The 27,322-nt window shown below is 38.4% G+C and overlaps 1 protein-coding gene across 4 annotated transcripts; it reads right to left on the bottom strand.

Annotated features, from left to right (window-relative positions):
- Nucleotides 1-1,359: 1,359 nt before the first annotated feature.
- LOC108135182 (RNA polymerase I-specific transcription initiation factor RRN3) lies at nt 1,360-26,182 on the bottom strand. 4 transcript variants are annotated; one of them, XM_017255799.2, is made up of 6 exons: nt 25,766-26,182; nt 25,216-25,697; nt 24,045-24,536; nt 23,803-23,978; nt 2,849-3,098; nt 1,360-2,054 (listed from the first exon to the last, which is right to left on the bottom strand). In XM_017255799.2, exons 1-6 carry the CDS (start codon nt 25,979-25,981, stop codon nt 1,841-1,843), a joined length of 1,830 nt encoding a protein of 609 aa, XP_017111288.1. In that variant the 5' UTR covers nt 25,982-26,182; the 3' UTR covers nt 1,360-1,840. The 4 variants fall into 4 exon arrangements, with proteins under 4 accessions (XP_017111288.1, XP_017111291.1, XP_017111289.1 ...); XM_017255802.2 differs by having other exon boundaries at nt 1,961-2,071; XM_017255800.2 differs by lacking the exon at nt 1,360-2,054 and adding an exon at nt 2,124-2,767.
- Between the last annotated feature and the right edge of the window lie 1,140 nt (nt 26,183-27,322).

Here is a 27,322-nt window from a genome sequence, read left to right as displayed (position 1 = left end):
TTTAAATTTTTTATTAGTTCTTCGACATATAGTAATAGTTAACTATTTCAGAATTACGGGTTAAATTTCATCAAAATCAGAGGACTATATCATATAGCTCCCATAGGAACAATCAGAAAAAAAATACAAAAAAAATTATAACTTTGTTGTTTTTAAATTTTTCTATTAGTTCTTTGACATATAGTAATGGTTAAATATTTTAGAAAAACGGTTTAAATTTCATAAAAATCGGACGACTATAGCTCCCATAGAAATAATAAAAATATATAAAATAACTATCTAATTATTGAGCTGCAAATTATCTTTGCTTCAATGTTTTTAGACATATACGCAAGTAAATCATAATTTTATTGTTTTTAAAAATATTTAATTCTTGCAATAGCTGCAAGGGTATATGAACTCCGGCTTGCCGAAGTTATTTCCTTTCTTGTTAATTTTTTTTAGTTCTTCGACATATAATAATGGTTAATTATTTCCGAACTACGGTGCTACGGTTCAGACGACTATATCATATAGCTCCCATAGGAACAATCGGAAAAAAAATGAAAAAACGATTATATGTTAACTTAGCTGTTTTTTAGTTTTTATCATAAAAAATTGTTTTGCAAACTTCTGACTGAAATTATAATACTCTCTGCAAGGGTATAATTACAAAATAAAAATGTTAAATTTAAAAAATTTTTTTTTTTAATATTCATATTGTTCCCATGGGAGCTATAGGATATAGTCGTCCGACTTTAATAAAATTTAAACCGTAATTCTAATTAACCATTACTATATGTCGAAGAACTAAAATAAATTAAAAATCGATTGTTCCTATGGGAGCTATATGCTATGGTCGTCCGATCCGGCTCGTTCCGACTTATATACTACCTGCAATATAAAGACAACTTTTGGGAAATTTTCATGCAGATACTTTAAAACTGAGAGACTAGTTTGCGTAGAAACGCACGGACAGACGGGCATGGCTAGATCAACTCTCCTAGTGATGCTGATCAAGAATATATGTATATAGGGTCTTAAATGTCTCCTTCACTGCGTTGTAAACTTCTGACTGAAATTATAATACCCTCTGCAAGGGTAGAAAAAAACTGCGGCTCGACAGTCCATCGTTCGGCCAAGATGCTGACGCCGCACTTTTAGGCAGCCGCTACTGGCGGCCCGCAACATAGTTGTTGGCCGAGTTTGGTCAACGCTGCGCTTCGTGAGCAAAACACTCAGCGCTTGCATGGGCCGGATCGGATTTCGCCAGCCGGATTCCTGGTGACCGTATTCAGGTTAACTCCTCTCAGTTTTGAGTTAAGGCCGCCCTTGTTAGATTCGTTTATGTTCCATCTTCAAAACACAGTGATAAAATTGTTTTCGGGTGCCATTCGTGTATTTTTTAAGAATTAATTTATGTTGTAGGAACTTCAGTTTTAGCAATTTGTTCAAACTCTGTTGAGCTCTATCATTTATATTAGGAAACCTATCCTTATTGGAAAGTTAAATAATGATTTAATATGACGGTAACGAAAATCAGTTAAGCAGAACCGAAATATAATATCAATTTTGCATGAAAACAGTTGTAAAAGGTTTACACTTAAAAAAAATGGTACCATACAAAAAATGTTGTGTATAATCTTTTGAATCAGGGAGTCGATCTGCACCGAAAAATCAAGCTTTGATCCCTGGAGGATTCGATCAATTTAAATTTGTAAGTTAGTGTGATAGCATTTTCTTTTAAATGTTTTCATAAATTCTGACGCAGGTAAAAACAATTCCCAGTTAAAATGATACGTTAAATGAAAATGTATTTTAAATTATTAAAAGCTGGACATTTTAAAATATGACCTAGGTGTTAAGTCCCGCAATGAAATTGTTTGTCAAGCTCTTCGCTTTTAGACATTTCCAAATGCTTCTGGCGTTTATCCGTTGTAATAAAATCGTCTTCTTCGCCCAATTCTGAGTCACCACGTTTTCGAGAAAGGAGGTTTTCGGAGGACCTATCCACATTGTCTTCTGTTTCATTACTCTGGTAAGCCATATAGTTGTCTTCAATATACTGGTTTGATCTTAAAAAAGAATAAAGCTGTTTAAGTGTTATGAGGAAATTGTACCAAGTGGCACAAGAACAAGTTGAATTTTAAAATGGCTGTTTTGTTTATTGAATAGCGCCAACATTGCGGTTTATTTTAGGTGATATCCACTTCATTTTTATCATCCGACCTTCCCAATTTTTGTGCTCATTTTCGATGGTATGGACCTTAATGGCGACTTCCCTTCGGGATGGTTGGCACAGCACTAAAAATTGACGGCACCCCACACAAAATATTCCAACGGGGTCAAATCTCAGCCGCGAGACGGTATTCTTCGATTTTCGAAAGTACGACGCTGAATTTGGCTGCAAAGTAGGCTGTGTGGCACGTAGCGCCTTTCTGCTTCTGGTTCATCTTCCTTTTGGAACTAGAAAAAATCTTCCAATCTTTCGCGATAGCGGTTTTAATTGACGGTTACGGCGACTCATGATCTGTTTTTGAAGAACAACGGGCCAGTGATACCGCTTGACCACATACCGCATCAAACAGTCAATCTTGTGAATGCATTCTCTTGACGACATGCGGGGTTTCGGAGCCCCAAATGCGGAAATTCTGTTTATTGACGTACCCGCCGAGGCGGAAATGAGCTTTAACTCAGAACATGATTTTTCGATAAAAATGCTCATCTTCTACCAGCGCTCTTCGGCCGAATGCGCGTTCTAAAAATACAAAAAACCGCAATGTTGGGGCTATGTAATAAAAAAAAATTAGAAAAATACACATTCTTAAAGCGCATTTTTTTTTTGTGGGCCACTCTGATGAATACTTACATTTTTAACAAATAAGGATCGAAAGGAAAAAAAGTTTCGACTGTCTCCTCAGGCATTGATTTGTCATGACCGTAAACTGTGGCTAGCTTACGCCTAGCGTTGCGTTCTAAAACAGTATGACAATACGCAAGCTGGTAAGTCCTTGTGACGCCAGCGAAGGCAGTGGCAACTGGTGATAAACAGTATCGCAGAGGATTCAATTGACACATAGCAAGGCGGGATAGTTGAAGGGACTGAAGAAAGAGCAAATCTATAAAGAAAAAATTAAATGTCAATTACGCAAAAGCTTACAGCAAAGCCTAATTATATATATAAACTAACATAGCCGCAAATAACAATGTTGTGTTATCTAAAAATATCACAGTAGTACAAATCGAACTATATTTTGCCCCGGAATCGTAATACTGATATGATATATTTAAAAAAAACCTTTTAAAAGTCAATTGATTTAATAAAAATGGCCATAAAACTAAAAAAAATACACTTTGTAAAATGTAGGGATACTAAATATTCCTTTCGAACGATCTCAATCCAAATCCCGCAATCTAATTTGAATAAAAAAAACCGACACTTTAAAACTGATGAAAACAATGTGTGTAGTTATAAAATAACTTTAGAAATGTTGGTTGATCTGCTAACAGTTGCAAAAATTGGAAATTTCCTATTATTTCGGGATGAGAGGCTAATGGCTAATGGGTAACGAAGAACATTGAGTGTGTGTTCTCAGGATCTAGATCAATTTTAAGTAAAGGTAGTGGGATTTTAACCCTGTTGACTACATTTATAAGATACTTAACGTCGAAACCTTGTTCTTTAGGACCTTCAGTGATATCAGCTACTAGAACTGTTGGCTCAATTTATTTTATTACTACTAGTAGCACCTTGCTGCTTGTAAGCTGAAAGGTGTAACTAACTTAATATTTAAATTAATAGTAATTAATAATAATTTATTTAAATTAATAATTAATAGTAATTTAATAATTAAAATTCGCAACACTGCGGTAGTTTTCTTCAGCTTGGTCTCTGAAACGTTTGAAGCTAGTGGCTGCAGGGGGCTGGTTGGGCATTGAAGTCGGGGTGACAGAGAGCGGGATCCTTCGGGCGCGGTCTACGACATTGCATTGCTTTTTGTCTCCGGTGATATGAAGGAAAAATAAGCGTTATTTCGAGCAACGAAGAGTCGTCGCTCATCTTGCTGCTTTTGCTGTTTTTCGCGACTTTGGCTCAAGGTTTACCGAGTATACTTTTTATTGGTTTCATTGTTAAATATTATTATATTATAATAGGGCCGACGCTGCGCGAGCTAAACACTCAGCGCTTGCACGGGCCTGATCAGATTTCGCCAGCCGGATTCCCGCTATCACGAGCAACCGGTGCTGGCCCCAGATCAGTGACCGTAGTCAGGTTAACTCCTCCCAGTTTTAAGTTAAGGCCGCCCTCGGTCTTTCCCACTTTTTTCGCCAGCAGCTTGTTCCGGTTCTTCTTGTCATTTCGGCGACGGATCAGAAAGAAGAGGTCAAAGCATTCCAATAGTAGGATGGTGGTAGCCCCACAGCTTAAGACGGAGCGATAGAGAATTTGGTCCCCATAGATCGCCGATTCGCTGCAGGTTTCGTTAGCTTAATTCGTGCAGAAGTTGTAGACTGAGGAGTTGGTAGTGCTCAGTAATGTTGATTTTAGCGATTGCTGGCACGGCCGGTTCCTTCTTAAGAGCCTTATGGTGATTGATGTATGGGGTTCCATTCAAGCTTATTCGGTCGTTAAAGGTTATTAGGAACGTGCTGGCAATGTTTTGATGAGTACTTCCGCCTGTTATGTTTGCAGCAGCGTCATCAATGAGTAGCATGCCTTCGTCTACCACAACCACAGGCTGAAGGTGGCTGGATTTCGTGTCGCAGTGAGAAAGAACACCGATCATCAACCGTTGAGCGCATGTTGAATTCTCTAAAATTTTGCAGAAGGCTGTTCTTACGGCTATGTCGCAGTTAGAGACGGCCAGAATTCGCTCCCCGCAGTCCGCTAGGGTGTTGAGTTGATCTAAATATAATATTTCGTTAGCGTGCTGGACGGGATAAATCATTAATTTTTTTTACAAACTTTTGGTTTTGAAAACTAAACTAGAAAATACAAACGGTTATTATTTTGAAATATTTTTACTTTAGACACCACCAGCACATCAGCCACACTGGATCTCGTAAAGTCTTTATTTGTTATTTCTCTTACCGGGCTCAACAAATTTATCTTTGATAAAGTTATGACTGTAATTAAATTTTCGAATTCAGTTATTACTGCTCTATTTTTTGCAGGAACTGACTCATACAGGTGGTCTGAGTCTATCTTACCTGACTTGCCCATTGAGCATTAAGCTCGGGCGGACCCTGGGCTTGGTAACCAGCTATGGTAAAGCTCTATGTTGGTTACCGACTTTATCAGTAATTACGATAAAATTTGGTCGGGCGAACCCCTCGGTTTTATTACTAACTAACATAAACTCTGGCGAGTCACTGAGTTTTTCTACTAATTACGGTAAAGTTACGGCGAACCCTGTGTGTATTAAAAACTCCGGTGAAACTCGGGCGAACACCTGGGTTTTATTACTAATTACCATAAAACTCGGGCGAACCCTGGATTACGCTACTAATTATGTTTAAACTCGGGCAAACCCTGTGTTTTACTACTAATTACGATAAAACTCGTGCGAACCCTGTTTTTTAATTACTTATTGCAATATAAATCGGGAGAACCCTAGCATTTTGTTAATAACTACGATGAAGCTGGGCTTGATTATAATCTACGATAAGCTTGATTTACGACCGGTATATTATTTGAAATTGTGTGTCAATTTTTGGGTAAGGATTATTATCGTTTGTAATAGTTATTTATTTTTTTCGGCAGGCTTGATTATGACGAGTCAAAGGTCGAGGAAAAAAATACACACTCTCTGTCAAAATTATAATTCAGTATTTGTATCTTATATTCACAGTTGGCTTATTTCGCCCTTCTCGTTTCGTTCACATTAACGTCACAAAATTCGTTGTCTATTTTTTTAGACTTTTTATGTTCCTCACTGCAACAGTAAAAACTCTGATCGACTGTACTGTTTCGCTTACCGACTAGAACCGCGTGGTCTCGCTTAAATATAAATATTTCCCGTCGTCCCACGTACTACTACTCGACTCCGATGCTCGCGCTTGAAAGTCTCAAATTTTTTCGCATCTTCTCTCTCGTATCCTTGGCCCTTCCGATCTCACCATTTTACTCGCCGCGTAGTCGCAGTGGTGAACTTCTTGGCGCGTTCGGGCCTCTCTTTTCTCCGTTTGGCAACAGCAACTCCTCCTTGACACGTTCGCTTTTCGATGCCTCTCGCGATCTCAGTTTTTTGGCAGCTTCTCCGCTCTGGCTTGTTGGCTTTCTGATACTATCAACCTCAGTTGTCGGCGACCGCGCAGTCGCTGAGGTGGGCTTTGAGTTCCGTTTGGCTTGTTCGTTTTACTGCTCTCTCGCGCTCTTATGCGGTGAATTGCTAGGCAACTGCGTCGGATGTATTCTAGGCCTTGACTGTCTTCCCCGCTCTCCTCCCTCCCTTCTACTTATCGAATAATATATTTGTTGTTGTTTGCGCCTAGGCTTATTATATTAATCTAACAAGTAACAAGATTGAACTGACAAACAAATAAAAATCAAATATTAAGTTAAATAATAATTGTTTCCGCCTCCCGTCCCTGGGGATCAGGAATAGTTGTGGCGGCATCGGAATCATCGTTACATCAGTCTTCAAAATCTGGAGTCCCTGCTATTTTACACTATTTTAATTCGGGCCCTAGCATGTTGATACTACGACCCTGTCTATGTTGTATTTTTATTGTGTCTGCTAGTATACGAATTTTTTCGACGGCGAAGAGTACTGCTACTACTAGCCTAAAAGGAATAATAGAGAATTGGTTAATACTAATTTTCCTCAATCTATTTAAGGTTGCCCTTTGGACCACTACCCTTTGTTAAAACCGTTGTACCCAGGTCCGACTCAACGGTTTCCTCGGAACAAAGTGGTGCTGATTTGTTTCCTAGCCGTTTATTTGTTTCTCCTACTTAGAAACTTTTGTAAGCCCTGTCTTTGTTTATGTAGTATCAGGGTCTTTCCTGAGCCTTCGTTGGAGATTGAATGAATAATTACGACAGATTTTTGTATAGCATAATGTCAATGGTATCGTCAAGTTTTTGGTCTATTTTCGGCTAACGTACAACGAAAACGTTCTACCGTTCGGTTTGACGGGCTATGCAGAGATGGGGAATTTGCTACACAATTTCCAAAATTTCCTGTTCTTTGTATAAGGTTTTTATTGTACCCTGGCAGAGGGTATTGTAATTTCAGTCAGAAGTTTGCAACGCATTGAAGGAAACATTTCCGACCCTATAAAGTATATATATTCTTGATCAGCATCACTAGGAGAGTCGATCGAGCCATGTCCGCCTGTCCGTCCGTTTTTACGCAAACTAGTCACTCAGTTTTAAAGCTATCAGCATAAAACTTTCTCAAAAGTCGTCTTTCTATTGCAGGCAATACATAAGTCGGAACGAGCCGGATCGGACGACTATAGCATTTAGCTCCCATAGGAACAATCGGGGAAAAAAAATTATAACTTTGCTGTTTTATATTTTTTTTAAGTTCTTCGATATATAGTAATGGTTAAATATTTCAGAATTACGGTTTTAATTTCATCAACATCGGACGACTATATCATATAGCTCCCATAAAATCAATAAAAATGCATAATCAATATTTTTTTTAATGTAACTTTTCAATTTTGTAATTTGTTTTTAAATTCTGTTTGACTTAGTATTAATTTGACAGTTCAGAATCACGCTTTTAATTTTATTAAATTCGGAAAACCATATTGTTTGCGCACTCAGCGCTTGTATTAAAATCACTAGTTGTAGGGCGAGAGCGGGAGCCAATAAAGCTTTCGTTCGCTCTTGGAAATTCGCCCCGTCTCTCGCCACCGTAGCATAAGTTAGGTTCTAAGAGAAATTATTGAAATATAATAGTCAGTGATCAATCGAACATCATCGTAGCCACTCCTTTTCGTCGTTTTTGAAATAGGTTTCACAAATTCGCAATTTAACATCGTCGAACTACTGCAGTCACAAGTTTTCGCGTCGTTAATGCAAAACAGTATTAAGTTTTCATGGTGACCCCGACGTGATTAGCAGTAGAGTTCGCAAGTTTTAATTTTTTTTCGGTGAAAAACTATAAACATTACCAACAAAAACCAATTTATTCGAGTCGGTTCGGCCAATAAATTAAATTCAACAATATTTCGTTGCTGGACATTTTCTGCCGTTCCTTGAAGTTGCGCCTGAAGTTTCTGCAAAGTTAATTACTTAATTTGCTGCTGCCGCAAAATGGAAGCAATTATCAAGTCGGCCATCCAGGTATAGAGTGCCAAAAGTTGAATGTTAATCTGTGGCGTTTTGTCAATTGTGTTTTGGCCCATCTTTCAACTTTTTGCATTCGTGTAAAAATCGGTAGATAGTGAGCTTTCTAAACAAGAAATATAAATTTGCCTGTACTAACAACCGAAATTCTGCAATAAACATAATATATTTCGAATTATATGTGAATCGCTTTGGCCCATAAACAAGCAAATAAAATACTCGTCGTCGACCCAATTAGTGCGAACTTAAATCCCCCAACTTTCGTCGTAGTGAGCACCAATTTAGGGTATAAATAAAACAGCTGGAAAAAAGTGCAAATTGTGAAAAGTGCAGCTCTCAAAAAATTAGCGGCAATAACTTTCGCCGCACATTTTTCCGCGCTTTTCCTAATTTTTGCGCGCATTTCGGCGTCAGGCTTATATTCGTTGCCCTTAGTTATCGGTCAGTATATCACCGTTAGCATTTGCCTAGGAAGAACCGCTAGCCGCGTACACATATTTCGAGTTATCTTTGGTCGTTTTCGTTCTCGATCGCTGCAGCAGTGCAATTTTCGGTCTGCCTAAACGTTTGTTCGTTTTTTCGGAACGCTGGAACTTGAGCGTTAGCTGCCCTACAGTGCGTGCGTGCGGCATATACTGTCGCAGGGTTTACATAAAAAATATAAAAACCCTATTTCGAGATTTTTCGCTGTAATTCTCTCGGCACTTAGCTCCCTTACACCGTGTGCGATCGGTATATTACTCGTTGATTTTTTATTATATTATTTAACAAATAAATAATTTAATAAAAATAAATATTGAACACCTCTTCGATACCAACAAAATAAATACAAATAAACGCAATGGCAACTAAGGATATCGAAGAGTTTAAACACCAACGAGATGTTTGCATGAAAAGTATTAACCGAACTTATTGCCACTTAAAAGAAGCTAAATTATCAGTAAATCCGGTCGAGCTTGAGTGTCGATTAGAGATTCTAAATACGCACATTGAAAATGCTTCACTTTTGCAAAACCAAATAGAAGTGAAAGATACAAAAGATGTATACCGCGAAGAGTTGGAAGAGAGGGCCGTAATGACAAAGTCATTGCTGATTTCAATTTTAAATAAGTCCAAACAAAATAATATCGAGAAATCCGCTCCGCCAGCAAATCGCCCGCCTCAATGCCGTCTGCCGAGCGTTGCTCTCCCAACTTTTAGCGAAAAACACTCCGAATTTAAAAATTTTATAAGCCTTTTCGAAACTTTCGTTAACAAAGATGACACTTTACACGATATTGAAAAATTCAATACGATATTGATTGTCTTATTTTTTTTGACAACATATCGACACTTTTTAATTTGCAAAAAATTTCACAGCCTTCAGCTACAGCCTTGAGAACCCTCATCGACACGGTCACAGCCTTGTATGACTCCTTGCTGTCTATTGGGGATGATAGACGCATTAATCATGCTATTTTAATACATCTGACAAGGTCGATGCAGGAACTAAAAGAAAATGGGAAGAACAGTTAGATTATACTTCGCTTCCACTTTGGAGCGAATGTGAGGCGGCCCTCAACAGGCGATACCAACACATGGTAGCAGAAGAGGCTTCCAAGCCCGAAACTGTTCAACAGACCCATTCTAACCCTAAGAAGAATGGAAATAGGAGTTTTTCGTTTGTCAACTCAGCTGAACATCGGATTGGAAACTGCGCAGCCCTAACAGTTCAGTAAAGATTCGATTTTGAATCTTTAATGCACCCTTATGCATTAACTGCTCGAACGGAAGTAGAGTGTGCAATTCCTGACATCACACTTTGCTACACTTATATTCCCCAAACACAAATCTCGCGTTGCCACCCCCTTCTCAGCCCACGCTTATGCAGGAGTCTCCATCCACGTCGCATGTTTTGCATGCGAATGCATCGAATCGAGTCATTCTTGCGACTGCTGTTGTGAGCGTCCAAACCAAAAGCGGCGAGTTTGTATTAGCTCGAGCGTTGCTCGACTCTGGTTCACAAATAAACTTTGTAACCGATGAGCTCGCTCAGAGGCTCAAAATTACAAGAGAGGACGTGTGCATGAGCTTGCGAGGCATTGGTGGAACTAATGCCCAAGCCACAAAAAAAATACACACGATTGTGAAGTCGCGAGTAGGGAAAAGCCAATTGTCGTCCGATTTTTGGATTATGAAAATTATTTCTGGTTATCATCCGGATCAAGCGTTGAACACCAGCGGGTGGAGGGTGCCTGAAAATATTCAGTTGGCAGATCCATTCTTCTTCAAACCCCAAAAAATAGATATGCTTATCGGCGCTGAAACATTCTTTGAACTTCTATCTATTGGCCAGATAAAGCAGGGGCCTGAATTCCCCATCTTACAAAAGACAGTTCTCGGCTGGATAGTGTCAGGGAGATGTGCCTCTGAAAATATTATAAACGCTGAAAAAATGGTACATCTCAGCTGCCAGGAGGAAGCGTTGGAGTCAATTGACACAACCCTGCAGAAATTTTGGTCTGTGGAGGACTTGCCGCCCAAGGCTAAAGTCTATACTCCTGAGCAACAACTCTGTCAACAACACTTTGAGAAAAATACTCAAAGATTGTCGTCCGGTAGATTTTCGGTTCGTTTGCCGTTTAAATCTGACCCAAATACTCTTGGTTCATCATACGAAGTTGCGAAACGTAGATTTTTGTCGCTAGAAAGGAAATTGTCAAAGGACCCTTCGCTGAAGAAGATGTATATTGAATTCATGGAGGAATATGTTTCACTGGGCCACATGTCCTCCACCAATGACAAAATTCCGAATACTCCGCACTATTTCATTCCGCACCAATGCGTTTTACGGCCACAAAGTACTTCAACTAAGTTGAGAGTAGTTTTTGATGCATCGAGCCGTACTTATATGCAGGTAGCGTTGAATGACATCTTGATGGTAGGCCCAACTATTCAAGAGGAGCTGTACTCGACTCTGCTTCGGTTTAGATTGCATAAGTTTGCCCTTGCGGCCGACGTCGAAAAGATGTATCGCCAAGTGATGGTGGACGAAGCTGATCGTAACTTCCAGCTCATAGTATGGAGACGAGATCCTTCTCAGTCCCTGAAAATCTTTAAGTTGAACACCTTTACATATTGAACTTCGCCAGCACCCTTTTTGACGATTCGGTGTTTAATGCGGCTAGAAGAGATGGCGCAAGCAAAGGTTATTCAGAATGATTTTTATGTTGACGATTTGTTGACTGGCGCCGGATGCGTTGAGGACCTGCAAAGCCTTCGAGACGAAGTTTCTCAGGTCTTGCAAGAGGCAGGCTTTGAATTGGCAAAGTGGTTTTCAAACTGCCCAGAGTTATCCGCATCTGATAGCGCTGTAATGCCACTTATGGCAGACTCAGACGTAACCAAGACCCTTGGCGTGGTTTGGTTACCGGTTAAAGATTACTTTCAATTTCGGTTGGATGACTCTTTCCTGGATCTTCGCGCGACAAAACGAAATATTTTGTCGGTGACTGCTCGACTTTTCGACCCACTTGGCCTCTTGTGTCCTTTGGTCACAAAGGCAAAGATGTTGTTGCAGGAACTGTGGCTTTGAAAATTAGATTGGGACGAGTCGCTACCGATGCAGTTGCTCACGTCGTGGGAGACGTTCAAAGCGACGCTTCTGCAGCTGCCTAAAATTAAGGTATCGCGATTCGTCAACACAGATCCAAAAGTCCCGATTCAAATACATGGTTTCGCTGACGCTTCTATGCGAGCGTATGGAGCGTGCATCTACGTTCGGACTCAAACTGCTGAAGGTTTGAAAGTGTCTTTATTGACCGCCAAATCGAAAGTAGCTCCCCTCAAGACGAAAACTTTGCCTCGCCTTGAGCTGTGTGCAGCTCACCTTTTAGCAGATCTCTATAATCGTGCCAGGCCATTGCTAAATTCTCCCATTGAGAATGTTTTCCTGTGGACAGACTCCGAGATCACTTTACACTGGATTAAAACCCATCCCTCGTCGTTGTCGGTTTTTGTTTCGAACCGGGTTGCAGAAATTCAGGAGTGGTCGGAGAAAGCAATTTGGAGACACGTTCCCACGAAAGTCAACCCAGCAGACATAGTGTCCCGAGGATGTGACGTAGAGAAGCTTACAACGTCCATTTGGTTCGGTGGGCCTTCGTTCTTGCTAGACTCAGAAAATAATTGGCCTGTAAATAAACATTTCGAACTACCGGCTGATGTAATGTCGATGGAGCTACGCAAATCGGCAATAGCTCTTGTACTCAGCCCAGAGCCAAATTATGTGCTTCAGAAAATATAGTCCTTTTCGTCGAACCTGAAGCTTCTGAGTTTTCGTGTGGGTTTTTCGTTTTATTCAAAGGTGCAGAAAGGTGTCGAAGCCCTTTGAAAAAAATATTTCGCCAAGAGAACTGGATTTCGCTTTTGATAAAATTGTCACAGTTATCCAATTTCACGAATTCAGGGACGACATAAGTAAATATACGAATATTCAAAAGTTAAACCCTTTTCTTCAGGAAAATAAATTAGATTGGTGCTCCTCAACATTACTACGAGTTGGGGGTCGGTTATTGAATGCTCCTATCCCGTACGAAACCAAATTCCCGTTGTTGCTGTCTAAAAACTCACAGTTCGTCAGATCCTATGTGTCATCCCTGCACGTTACGAACTGTCACGCTGGCCCACGAGCTCTCGTAAGTCGTCTGCGCGAGAAAATCTGGCTAGTTAATGCTCAAGAAGTCTGCCGACGAACAGTTCGGTCGTGCATGCGCTGCTTTAGCTGTAAGCCGCAACTCTTGACGCAAATTATGGGAAACTTGCCAGCAGATAGACTTCGAGCTCTCCGCCCGTTCAATATTTGTGGCGTTGATTTTTGTGGTCCCTTCAGCACAACGTATCGTATCCGTGGTAAGCCACCGTACAAGTCGTACGTGGCCTTGTTCGTCTATTTTGCGTCCAAAGCGGTCCACATAGAATTAGTGTCTGACCTAACCACTGATGCGTTCTATTTGGCATTTTAAGGGTTCGTGAGTCGTCGATTCCGGAGAAGGTGTGGTGCGACAACGCCACCAATTTCGTCGGCGCAGATCGCCACATGAGAGAGTTCCGAGCCCGTCTGGAGAAGCAGGGGGCGGTATCGAAACATTCGCATCAAAAAAAGGATGCGAGTTTGCGTTCATACCGCCCAGAGCACTTCGGCTAACTATGGGAGGCAGGTATGAAGTCTGCAAAGCACCTGTTCCTTCGGACGGTAGGCCAAGACCTCTTGACCGCGGAGGAGCTCGGAACTCTGCTCACCAGCGTGGAGGCCGTGCTCAACTCCAGGCCCCTCGGTGCTCTAAGCAGCGACACGAACGACGGCGAGGCCCTACCCCCGGGCATCTGCTCATCGGCGGCCCTCTTCTGGCCCCACCATCAGCGGCGCTCCTGGACCAGATCAGCCTGACCTGCTTGCGACGATGGCGAGGTGTCTCGTCTCTCAGGCACAGGTTTTGGCAGCGATGGTCCCGGGAGTACATCTCCAGCCTCCAGCAGCAGTCCAAGTGGCACCAGGGGGAGCCCAACCTCGTCGTGGGAGCGCTCGTCGTTGTCGCAGAAGACAACCTTCCACCCCAGCATTGGACGATTGGACGAGTGGTAGCGGTGCGCGCCGATAGCAAGGTTCGCGGATGTCAGGACGCAGGACGGGGAATATCGGCGAGCTGTCCACCGACTGGCCCTGTTGCCCGTTCTGGGCTGAAGGACGTCGTCCCTTCAGAGGGGGCGGTGTTTGCGCACTCAGCGCTTGTATTTAAATCACTAGTTGTAGGGCGAGAACGGGATCCAATAAAGCTTTCGTCTGTTCGCTCTTGCGAATTCGCCCCGTCTCTCGCCACCGTAGCATAAGTTAGGTTCTAAGAGAAATTATTGAAATATAATAGTCAGTGATCAATCGAACATCATCGTAGCCACTCCTTTTCGTCGCGCTTTCGAAATAGTTTACACAAATTCGCAATTTAACATCGTCGAACTACTGCAGTCACAAGTTTTCGCGTCGTTTATACAAAGTTATAAGTTTTCAGATATCATATAGCCGCCATAGGAACTATCGAATAATTAAGCTGCAAATCTTTCAATGTTTTTAAACATATACGCAAGTCAATCATAATTTTAAAGTTTTCAAGAATATTTAGTTAGTTCGGCTTGCCGAAGTTTGCTTCCTTTCTTGTTTTATTTAGTTTCCTAAAATCAATAACCAGCCTTTTTTTTGCCATCTTTGTCAACACCCTTTACACCCTCTACAACCCAGATGGATTTATTTTAGTGGATTTTGATGTTGTTTTACTTCCGCATTGATTAAATCCTATAATCCCTGAGGGTAGTGGTGCATTTTTGAAAAAATAGGTTTCTCATCCGTTGCGATGATATGCATGCATATCTGTGTGGTCCGTTTCCCACACTATTTCCTGACTTCCATTGTCAAGTCCAGGAGGAATTTCGAGTACTTCTTGCGCAGGAAGAAGGAGTTCAAGAGTCTGGTCGAGCTCCAAACTGAAGGGAAGCTGAAATGTCTTCATAGCGACAACGGCGGAGAATTCGACAACAAATTCCTGATGATTTTGTGAGGCACAACGGAATCGCAAGGCAGCTTACTGTAGCGTACTTGCGAAATCGGTATCCAACCAGAGCTGTTAATTGCATGACACCCATGGAAGCATGGACCGGTAAGAAGCCGGTAATCACCTAATTGCAGTTGCAGTTTACCTGCTCGAATTTTTGGACTTCAAGGATGTTGATTCTAAGGATGAGGACGACGATAAGAGCGATGCGGACGACGATGTAAAAGAAACACTTGTTGGGTCAGGTCGGCAAAAGCTTATCCAGACTGAAAACCCTTGAAGTTCCAAAAAGCAGTTCAAAAGGGTCCTTAGTTTCAATAGTCATCCCGATTCCAGGAACATACAAGGAAGCAATGAGTGTTCGTACGCATCAGTGCCACGAAGTTTCGGATCAACGGTGTCAACTACCAGGAATCTTTCTCCCCAGTTGGCAGACTGGAGAGTTCCAGCTTTATTGGCATTGGCGGCAGAGCTCAAACTTTATCTACATGAAATGGACTTTTGTACAACGTATTTAAAGAGCGACCTCAACGAGACGGTATACATAAAGCTAGGGATTTACCGATCACAGATATCCAGAGAAGAGTTTGCTTCTCAAGGCTCGATAGTGTCCTGGTAAAGCTCGGCATCATTGCTGGTGAGAAGGAACCGTGCCTCGCTAGTCCTTGTCTATGTAGACGATACCCTTTTAACCTGTCAGTCAAAAAAGGATCTGGTCAGGAATGCGTGGACAAGGGACCACTAAATCTCTTCTTGGAAATGGAGATCGAGGGTGAAGGAGAGTTAGGAACAATTTCTTTGGGCCATTCGCAATATAGTACAAATTTATTGCAAGCACATGGTATTGAGAATTGCGGGCAGGTGTCTACACCTTTGGATGCAGGATTTCAGTTAATTTGCACAAATGAGCAGTGCAAGAAGATTGACCCAGAAATGTATCAATCTGCTGCCAAACATTTTGCATTCGGTTTCTAAACTGGCTCCGTAAAATCAGGACCCATCAAACATGTGTTGAGGTATCTCGCATCAAAGGTGGACATGAAGGTACACTACAGGCAGTGTGGTTAACCTTTTCTGGGATACGTGGACACTTGGCCTGTTGTGTCATTTTATCACAAATGCAAAGATATTGCAGAAACTGTAACTTTGAAAGTAAGATTGGGGTGAGTCGCTACCGATATAGTTGCTAACATCGAGGAATGCTTTTCGTCCACATAGATCCGCAAGTCCCGATCGAAATATATGGTTTCGCTGACGCTATAATACGTTTATCTACTTTCGTACTAAAGGTTTAAAATGTCTTTCATGACCGGCAAATCTAAAATAGCTCCCCTCAAGACGAAAATTTTGCCTCGTCTTGAGCTATGCAAAGCTCATCTTTTTTGCAGACGTCGTGTCAGACCTTTCCAAAGTTTTTCCCATTGAGATTGTTTCCTATGGACAGAGTCCGAAATCACTTTACACTGGTCCAAAACCCATATTTCGTCTTTTTAAACTGCCGGCTTAAGTAGTGTCGATGGAATTAGGCAAATCGGCAGTAGTTCTCGTAGTCAGCCCAGTGCCAAGTAATATGCTTCAGAATATAAAGTAGTTTGCGTCGCACCTGAAGCTTCTGAGAGTTTCCGTGTGGGCTTTCGGTGATATTCAAAGGTGCAGAAGAGTGTAGAAGCCCTTTAAAAAAAGTATTTCACCAGGACAACTGAATTTCGCTTGACTTCGCGCGTATATTCACTATACTTTTCAGAAAAAGCCGTTAACTGCCTGAAAAGCATAAAGTTTACGCAAAGCCTGCTCAGGAAAAGGCAAATGACAATATATTAAAATTAGCTCAGAGGACCGAAATCGAAGAAGAGCTGCTGCAAACAAAGGAAAAAGTAATGACAAAGCACTTAAAAAAGAAAAAAGGTGGCGAAGCCCATGAGCGATACAGGGTTAAAAAAAATTTGATTGCTCTGATAAAATGCCTGCAATTGAAAATGTCTCAAAGATTTTCATTAAGAGATGACCAGGCTCTTTTACACAAAACTATTTAAGAAATAGCTATGTTCGGAAGTGCTGCGGATGAATTGCGACGCACCAACATAATAAGCAGCGTGAAGACATTGACAGTTCTCAATGATTAAGTGAAAAAAAAGACTGTTTTCGTCTGATTTCCATAAGAAACACGCAGATGCATCAAATATCTGGAAAACTTCGCTTCAGTTTTCGGACAAACTCAAGTGTTTTTCTTGTCAGAAGATCACAAAGCCAAAGTTCAAAGTCCACCGGTCTTATTGCATTTGGAGCACAAGGTAAAACATCCAGATCACGATTGGGTGATTGCTCCGATACATAAACTTATTTCTTCAGTCTATGCGGGAGTGACAATTCAAGCGGGAGAAATGGGAAATCCTAAAGCAGGTCTAACCTACATAAATATTAGAAGTGGAAAGCATTCTTCTTTTACAGCTGGAACCCATACCAAAGAGTTTCGAAATCTTTTGAACTCGGAGTCTTTTGAAACGACAAATCTAAAGACGGAAAAATTACGCCAGAAATTAAAATAACTTTTGATGGTGGCCCAGACGAAAATCCGAGGCATGGGAAAAAATATTTTCCATGCTATTCAGCACTAAAAGACCTACAATCTAAATGAAATATTCGTTGCCACAAAATCACCAGGTTAAATCAATTTATTGAGCAAAATAATAATGATAAATTATTAATGCATTTAAACAAAATATAAATAATTATGACTCGAACAAAAAAAAATAAGGTATAATGTATTGTTATTATTTATAAATAATATGTGTTCACGTCAAAAAGTCGTTAGTAATGTCTGCCAGTGTAGAGCTACAGTTCCTCCAAAGGAGAAATTAGACGCTCTCCTGCGCCAACCCTCCCTACTATTAGAGTTTTAAGACTTTTATTTTAAATTGTCTAATCCCTGGCCACTGTAATGGTAATTTCATTCTCTTGTGCATGCTTGCCAGTGCTCCTAGTGATTGTTTTTGTAACATTGCACGAGAAACTTTTTGTAACGTTTTATTTTCTTCCTCCCGCTCTACTTCTCGCGTCTATGTGTATGTATGTACATAGTTCTTAGTGTTTAAAAGCCACGGTCAGTCAATAGAAAAGATTATCTCTTGAGCTATCCCGCTTTTGCAATTACACGCGGTTTCAACAATCTTTTTGGAGTATTAAAACAACTTACTGAAGGGTTCAACGCGGTAAGTGAACCATTTAGTAGAAAAAAACTGCTAAGTGAGTCATCTAAGCGGAAAAATTAAATTAAATAAAACTGTCATACGCTCAGAAGATATCCTCTTTTAAAATATCTGTTCCTCCAGAACCTTTTAATGTTTTAAATAATAAAAGTCTTTGGCCTGACGAGGAACTAATAATATAAGAATTTGTTCCTAACAGGTAAAGAAATAATAATCGGCTTGCGATTTTAGAGTGTGTTCCAAAAAACTGAACACTTCTATATTTCTAACCTATTAAAACGTAAGGGGACTTAATATGAAGTTAGCTAGGCTGTTCGCTGACTCCTCTGCCTTTAATGAACATCTTTTAATCTTCAAAGAATCTTGGCTGAAACCAGAGATTTGCAACTCCAAAGTTTTTTCCAAACTATAGAACTGATCAAGTTTCTCGTAGGGGAGGTGGGATGCTTATTGCTGTTAATTCCAGTCTTAGATCGGAGATAATTCAGCACCATGAAATAGAATTTGTAAGTGTAAAAGTTTCCTTACATGCCTTATCTGTTTTTGTAAGCTGTTCTTATATCCGGGATCTGACAATATAATTTATGAACATCATTTGTCTGCTATTAAATCTGTTTTTCTCTACTTTCTAAGACGGATCATATGATTGTTTTGAGAGATTTTAATCTCCCAGATATATATTTGTCATCTCCCACGGACTCACTTGTTTACACGCCTTTGATGTCTTTTACACATATTATTACAAGAAATTAGTCTTATCCGTAACTGTTTAAATATGGAAAGTTAATTATTCTATAGCATTTTAAACAATTTTTTGAATGAATGCATTCCGGCCAGTCTTTCTCCAAGACATAACAGACATCCGTGTTTTACACAAACACTTATGTTTTAAACATTCAAAGACTTAAAAAAAAACACTTTAAGTAATATGTGGTTGTTTGATCGGATATTATTGTTTCATAGCAGTCAATCCTATTCTATGTATTTGAACCAGTGTAAAGCAGAATTTTCAAATAATCCGAAGCATATATATAATTTTGTAATGTCAAGCGAAAAAACTCCGCCTTGCCTTCATCAGTACGATTGAACTCAATCAAAGCGTATTCTGCCTCTGAAAGTGCTGAATTATTTGATAAGTTCTTCCAAACTACCTGTAGTGCGGATTCTTGTCTAAACAGGTCAAATAACAGGAAGTTCTCTTCTAAGGGAATTGGAGACCACAACACCAACTACTCTCCAGGGCCGGACGGGCTTTGTGCCCCAACTATTTGATAACCGATTCTTAACCGATTAGTTGGTCCAACTATCTGGAAACATTCTTTTATTAATCCATTCCATAAAAAGGGAGGAAAGTCGGATGTTCAAAATTATTGTGGTATTTCTTTATTGTGTGAAATACCTAAATAAATACACTTTTTAAATGTTTCCATTCGGACCGCTTCATCCAGGGTCTTGCCTACACAGGCATTTTTTAACCCAGCGTGACGAATGGGAACGTTTAAAAAGTGTTTTTATTTAGCCGATCGTAACAACTCTTTTTACATCGCTAAGAGGTGTTTTTGTTTGACAAAATTAGAACCGTAATTCTGAAACAATAAACCAGTACTTTGTATCGAAGTGTATTTAAACCAATCGAAAAACAGCTGAATTATAGTTTGTTCATATGTTTTCCCGATTGTTCCCATGGGAGCTATATGATATAGTCGTCCGATCCGGCTTGTTTCAACTTCTACTAAAAGTTTTAAAATTGATAAGCTAGTTTGCGTAGAAACGAGTGGAAAAACAATCGGACATGGCTAGATCGACACTCCTAATGATGCTGTTAGCGTAGGGAATGAGTCCTTTTGACTGAAATTAAAATACCCTTTTGAGGATATAAAAAAAAATTAAAATTTTAATAACTTCGTTACTTCTATGATATTTGCTTTCATCTTGTTTATTTTTTTGCCAAGTACCTGATTTCAAATAACTTTGCTTAAATTAAGATTAGTTTTAAATTTAGTTTTAAATTTAAATAGATGTGAACAAATTTTGGCGCCAAGAATTTGCGTAAAGATATACTTAATTGCATTGATATGTACTAATACATGTAAACAATTTATGCCGCCAATTGGCACAACGGATTTTCTTGCTTCTTTTTATATACGCTTACATCTTACTTCATTTCATTCCCGTTTCGGTTACGTTATTAAAAGTTGCAGTTGGCTTTGAATGATCAGCAAGATCAGCTGTCACTCTTATAAAATGCCACGGCCAAAATCAAACCCGTACCGTAAATTTTTCAAGTTCGACATAACACAAAATTTAAGTCAGTGTACTTTGTGTGAAAAGGAAGTAAATAATAATGAAGTTTTCATACATCGGAAGAACTTGTACATGAAAACAAATTCGATGTTTCTAAAAATTTCACACATTCTTAGATCCAAAAAAACCCTTTTAAAAATTGTATAAATAGATACATAATAATTTGTTAATACCAGTGTATATGAAGTACAGTAAGTTAAGCTACTACATATGTATATATGTATCTACGATCATATTGTTTTGTCAGCATTTAATCTGTTTTTATATACTTCGCTTTAAATAAAGAAGTGTGATCACGGAAGTAATTTGGCTCGTCATATCAAAAGTACTCACGGGGTTTTGGTTATAACAGCCGAGGGAAAGCCAAAGGAAGCTGTTGTTACACGGATTGATCAGCTTTTCACTACGTCGGTTTTTAACTAAAGCTGACATTAAGGACGCGTGTGCTCTACTATGTACAGTACACGGACGACAATTTTCCCTAATGAACGATATTGGTTTTCGATATTGCGAACATTTGATAGAACCACAGAATGTTCGAGATGACGTAATTGTAAGGGCAGATAAGCTTATAAAAAAATGGAAAAGACCTTGAAGGAAAAATGATTTCTCTCAAAATTGATGGACTTACATATTTGGGAAGGTCTTTTATTGCTATGATTTTACACTATTTTCAGTAAATATTTTCTCAAGAGTCAATATTCGGTACGTTGCTGAAGAAAAGGTAATTTTAAAAACCCTGGCTACAAGGAAATGTTTGGTTGTCATACTAACGAAAATTTGAAAAACACAGAAATTTCATTTTTAAGCGATTTGGAATTTTCAAATATCAAATCAAATTTTTGCTTAAAACGGTAGAGCTTCTTGGATGTGACGATGACGAATATATCGAGTCGGATATTAAACTTTCAATACGCTTGAGGAATTTTCCTTTGGTGAAAAATATATTTATAAATCCATAAATAACAAGAATAAAAGCCAGTTTCGGCGAGCCGAAGTATATATATTCCCTTTCGGCTTAAACCTGAAATGTTTTTTCTGAAATACATAATTTGGTCAAAACGAAATCGTCTGATCTAAGGAATTTTCAAACTTTTTTGATAGCTTTACGTGTTGCTATTTTAAAAACAAACAAACAAACGAGCTGACATGTCGACTCGGATATGTCAGCTATCTACAAATCTGACTAAAATATATAAGAATACATTTTAATTAATTTTTAAATTGCCTCATTTTAATACTTGTAAATATATAGATTATATTTCCAAAACTACCTTTATATAACTTTGATCAGCATATATGTTTTTATACCGTTTGCGAGTATATTTTTGTCGTCTTTTATAAGTACTTATAGAGTTAGTTTTGTTAGAGCTACTTATCGGACGTCTCAATCCTATACCTGCTAAAACAATGGGTTTTTCGTAGCTTTATATAGCTGCCATAGAAAATATAGTTAATTTAATATATTTCGCTTTTTTTTTTGTATAATTTTTAAAACATTTTAAAGGTGTAGTAATTATAACCTATTATAATTTCAGTCAGAAGTTTGCAACGCAGTGAAGGAGACGTTTCCGACCCTATAAAGTATATATTCTTGAACAGCATCACTAGGCGAGTCGACCTAGTCATGTCCGTCTGTCCGTCCGTCCGTGTGTCCGTCTGTCTGTCCGTTTCTACGCAAACAGTTTTGAAGTTATCTGCATGAAACTTTCCCAAAAGTTGTCTTTCTATTGCAGGTAGTATATAAGTCGGAACGAGCCGGATCGGACGATTCTTTTTGATTATTTAATTATTTGACAGTTCAGAATTACGCTTTTAATTTTATTATATAACTGCCATCGGAACTCAAATAATTGAGCTGCAAATCATCATAGCTTCAATGCTTTAAAACATACACGCAAGTAAATCATAATTTTAATGTCTTCAAGAATATTGAATTTTTGCAATAGCTGGTATTTGAACCTCGGCTTGCCGAAGTTTGCTTCCTTTCTTGTTAAGTTAATAATATTTATAAAACTTTTAATCTAGTTTACAATTAGCCGTTAACGATGATGGCAAAACAAAATAAGAACCCAGAATATAACTTATTTGTTTTAATGAAAAGTCCTTAAAAAAACACAAATTGGATGTTAACTTCCAAAATGCTCGAATCCTTAATTCAGCCAGAAATGAAAAATTAGTCCATCTGGCTATGTTGCAAGTATTATATAAATCAAGAAAAAAAACAAAATTCGACAAGTCGAAGTTAATATACCCTTACAGTTATAACAATTGTTTAATTCTCTGATTTGTCCTTTATGCAGGCTTACCAAATCAATTATAGAATATGGCGATACTGTTTTTTTTACACTCACAATAAAAGTTTATATAAATAAAAAAAAATTTGTGGTTGGTATATATATATATTCGTTCAACCTTTCCAACCTTTCAAAGTTTCTGCTGTTAATAGATGTCAGAAAAAATCTAAAACGCCTAACTAACATTGGAAATTCGATTTCTTGTGGATTTTTAACCACAAGAAATTGAATTTCCAATGAATTTCTGGCTTGTTTAGCTTTTCCGATTAAGTCGGATACCAACAATAAGTTAGAATTTATATGGATTTTTCAACGGATTTTTTTTTAGTTTTTACGGGTATACCGTTTTACAATTTTGTTAATTGCACCAAGATCGGTTGGCCACAACTCGAGATATAAAATAAAAATTGAAAAGACAGCTGACAAAAACTTTAAAAAATAAACTGTCCCAAAAAAAATTTTAAGTGGTATACACGTAATCCAGAAATTTGTATTTTTGGCTTGGGGGAATTTCGGATGTAAACTAGTGTTATTTAAGACTAAATATGAAGTGCATCATTTAAGATGTGACCTAATGGAATTGGAAAATTTTTGTTTTTTGTTATATTAACCCATTGATTTATTCGTATGAAATAAACGATGTTCCTTATTACACTAGATATATTAATCTATTTTTAGCCATTAAAATTGTTAAGATAGCTCTTTTAGTTTAAAAGTAACATCCGAATACATTTTTAATACGCTATGCATCAAATAAGCTGTGAGCCAATGTACGTAGCAACTACACTTTTTAACATTTATATTTTAGCACTCTTGAAGAAAAAATGCCTGTGTCGGCAAGACTCTTAAATATTAAGCCGAAGCGGGTCAAATTAGAAAATTTAAAAAGGCATATTATTTAGTTGAATTTAATTTTGTATTAAGATTAAGATTTTACCTCGTCAAGAGGGGTTTTTGTTTGGTTACAATATAAATATTGTAATATAATTAAAACTGGCAAACCTATAAACCGATTACAAAAAAAAAATGTGGTGCGGTTTCTTAGTCTAATGTTATCTTCTACACTACAAAAAAATAAATTGAAAACAGCTTAAGCAGTCAATAAGAATACAAAGTATTTTAAGCCATACCTTTTGAACTGGCAGTCAAATCTGTGGCCCGAAACGCAATTAAATAAAACACAGCTTGGCATACAGAGTAGAATACCAAGTTGGCCTTTAATGAGGAAGTCTGGTTATATTCATCCGACTCGTCTATGTAGGTATGAGCCCACTTGGTTAACTCTTTTAAATAGAATATTACAGAGCTAGAAATAGGTAACGGAAAATGTTGTTATTAAATTATAATTTGATACGATCTTACATTTTCTTACCTAAGTGGCAAAAACTTTGCACGGGCTAAAAAGCTAGCTATATACCCCACCGCAGAATGGCGAATAATTGCAGACACATTGGGATTTTTCACTTTTTGCCAAAGCAAATTAAGAAAAGCCTCCGAGTATGCAAACCGAATACTAGTCACATAAAATATGACGAATTGCACATGATGGGTGTTATGGCTGGGTAACAGAACATCATCAAATAAGTAAAGTAATATCTTAAATAACCGATTAGCAGTCCCGCTTTCTTGTTCGCTGCTGTTTTGGTTAATGCGACATTTGCCATCCAAGAACTTATAAATCATTAAGAGACATATATCCAAGGCTTTTCCGACAGGATTTTTCACCGTCTGTCTGGCATTAATCAAATTGTCGGCGTTTATATTGTATATATGAAACATTTCCTCAGTTTCACTTTTGTCATTCCCATCGTTAGTTTCCACGTCGATTTGGTCTCGTGGAGCGTTAACATCTAATACTAAAAGTCTAAAAATCGTAAATATGTTAGATTAAAATTTTTTCCAAATTATTTAAAAAGGTCAAATACTTTTAAACAGGGTAACCAAACGGTTTCCCAGTAACCGGAATAACCGGAACCGATACCTAAACATTGGTACCGGTTATGCTGTTGTTTTCTTTAAACAAGAAGGGAAGCAAACTTCGGAAACTTGAAGTTTTTATTATATATTTTTCTTTATATTACACTATATGTTTTAAGCTAAAAACAGAAGTTGTAAATTTTTTAAAATATTTTTTCCTTGATTGTTCCTATTGGAGCTATATGCTTTAGTTGTCCGATACGCAGATAGCTTTAAGACTGAGACTAGAGACGGACAGACGAACATGACTAGATCGACTCTCCTAGTGATGCTGATCAAAAATACATATACTTTATAGGGTCGGAGATGTATCCGGAAAATTTATATTGGTTGTAACCGTAACACTAACCGAACCCGATACATGCTCGGTTTTATTCTTAGATTTTTAACGATTGTCACGGGCCTAACACCCAAAAATGGTACCTTTTTTGGAATAGTCTGAAACAATGTTCTTATGCTTCATTTCACAGTTCAACAGACACTTTTACATATATACATAGCCGAAATATTATATTTTTTTATTCTACCAGTTACGCGTAAAAACATTCATGTAGTTAGTCACTTACTTTTGCAGAACCAATTTTAAAATTAGTTCCTCAAATATTGGCTTGTACTCGATTAGCCAGAGCACATTAAACAGATAGCCCGCTGTAACATGGGCTGGCTTTTTGAAATATGGAAATTTAGTGGATATGGCATCTATTACTACATCAAAAGCCATCGGCACGGCAGTTAAAACACGATTCAGTACGTTATGAATGGGTTCTAAATCAGAGCGAGTACATTCCGATGGGCATCCATTAACCCATTCAGATGCGTCCAAGTCACCAGGAATCCAGTGAATAATCAATTTAGATACTCCTACCGGTAAATATCTGTTGTGGGCCACCATTATATCAATCCAAAACTCAGTATAAGCTTCGATTATCTCAGAGCTTCGATTCTTCCAATTAAGGGACAACAAAGCCTCGACAATGTTAACAAAATCTGAAGTCAAATTGTGAACAATTCGTTTAGCATCTTTTATGATGAGCAGAACTTCGTCATCCTTAAAAAGCACAAGAAGTCGTAGTCATTTATAGCAATACATTTAAAAATTATGCTTTAAGAACATACGGTCAGTTCTGATTCACGGAGAAAGTAGGCAAACTCCTTCACCAGATGAAAATTCCCTTCCTCGACTGCCACGCGCACGGATTCCGCGAGGCCCTTTTCCTTGGGAGTAGAAAATCTAACTTTATTGGCAGCCACTGCTTTGGCTCGTTGGCGATCCTCTCCAGAAAACGTCTTTAAAATAGATGTCACACCTGTTTTTCTCGTGTATAAGGACATGGTGGGAATGTTAAACAAAGAGCCAGTGAAATATTTCTTTCCTTTTTAAGCTAAGTCTTCTGAACTAAAAGGCTTCTTAGAGACCTTGCTGAGTCCTCAGCAAAGAATCGCATTATAATTTAAGTTTATAAAACAACAATTTTCTGAAATAAAACACGTTTTCAAGTGCAGAGTAGAACTGGAGAAAAATCGATGAAAACATCGAAGCATCGAAGTTTTGAGAGCATCAATGTTTTTGGCGACTATCGATGTTCTTACCTTTTCTACTAATGTAAAGGAACATCGAAAGGTATGTGGGTAATAGCCTGATTCCATTGCCGCATTAGTGAATTTTTTAAATGTGCCTGATCCCATTGGCGCATATTATTTAGCTAATGCTACTCCGACATGTGAGTGGCTCGAACAGCTGATCTGGGCCTGTATACTTTTGAATTATGACAAATCCAAAAGAAATTAATTAAAATGAATGAACATGAGTGAGTTTACTAAACTCTGTAATGCTCAGCAGGACATCAATAATTCGACCGAGGCATAAATGCTAATGCGCCAATGGAATCAGGCACATTTAAAAAGCCGACTAATGCGGCAATGGAATCAGGCTATTAGATATTCAGCTGGCTGTGTAGGAAACGGAGGTGGATCTCTATAGCGTATTTCCACTGAGATCCATTCATTCTCGACCATCCTTTGAAGTGATAGTCCATAAGGTTTTGCTGTTCCAAAAACTTTCCAGTTAGTCCACCGTAAAATTTGACGGACTTTGACGGACTAATTTATGCGTTAGTTAGCCGATGCTTCTGCGGTGCAACATCTTTGCACGTAATCAATCCCTGAAAAACCGTTGGGATATTTGAAAAAAAAAGTGAAACTCCGGTTTCCACAGAGCACATCAACCTTCTCCCATCCGACTTCAGGTTATCTCAACAGCTGTAGCTGATGAAAACATAAACAAAGATGTTGACTTTGTTTACGTTTTGACGAGCCGAAATCGAGAGGTGGATGTTCTCTGTGGAAATAGGAGTTTCACATTTGTCGAAAATTCCAACCTTTTCCAACGGATGGACTGTGTGGATAGAGGTCATTAGTCATGGAGAATTTGTTTTGCTCTGCCATTTACAAGAATTCAAATATGTAACACTAAGGGAGACCTTTATAGCCTATTTCCACAGAGATCCATGACAAAATTTGCATTTTTAACTTTATGATAATTATAAGACACTTTTGGTTATTTTTGGTTCTTATAAAGGAAATAAGAAACTATAATTATAATTATATTAGTGCTATGAGAAAAAAACATTTAAATAGTTTATTGCAGAACCTTTAAATTCAATTTAACTGGGC

Source organism: Drosophila elegans, unplaced genomic scaffold (genome assembly GCF_018152505.1).
Source record: "Drosophila elegans isolate 14027-0461.03 unplaced genomic scaffold, ASM1815250v1 contig_753, whole genome shotgun sequence".
Lineage (NCBI taxonomy): Eukaryota > Metazoa > Arthropoda > Insecta > Diptera > Drosophilidae > Drosophila > Drosophila elegans.
Note: the sequence above shows the minus strand (reverse complement) of the source record. Positions and strands in the feature narration are given on the sequence as shown.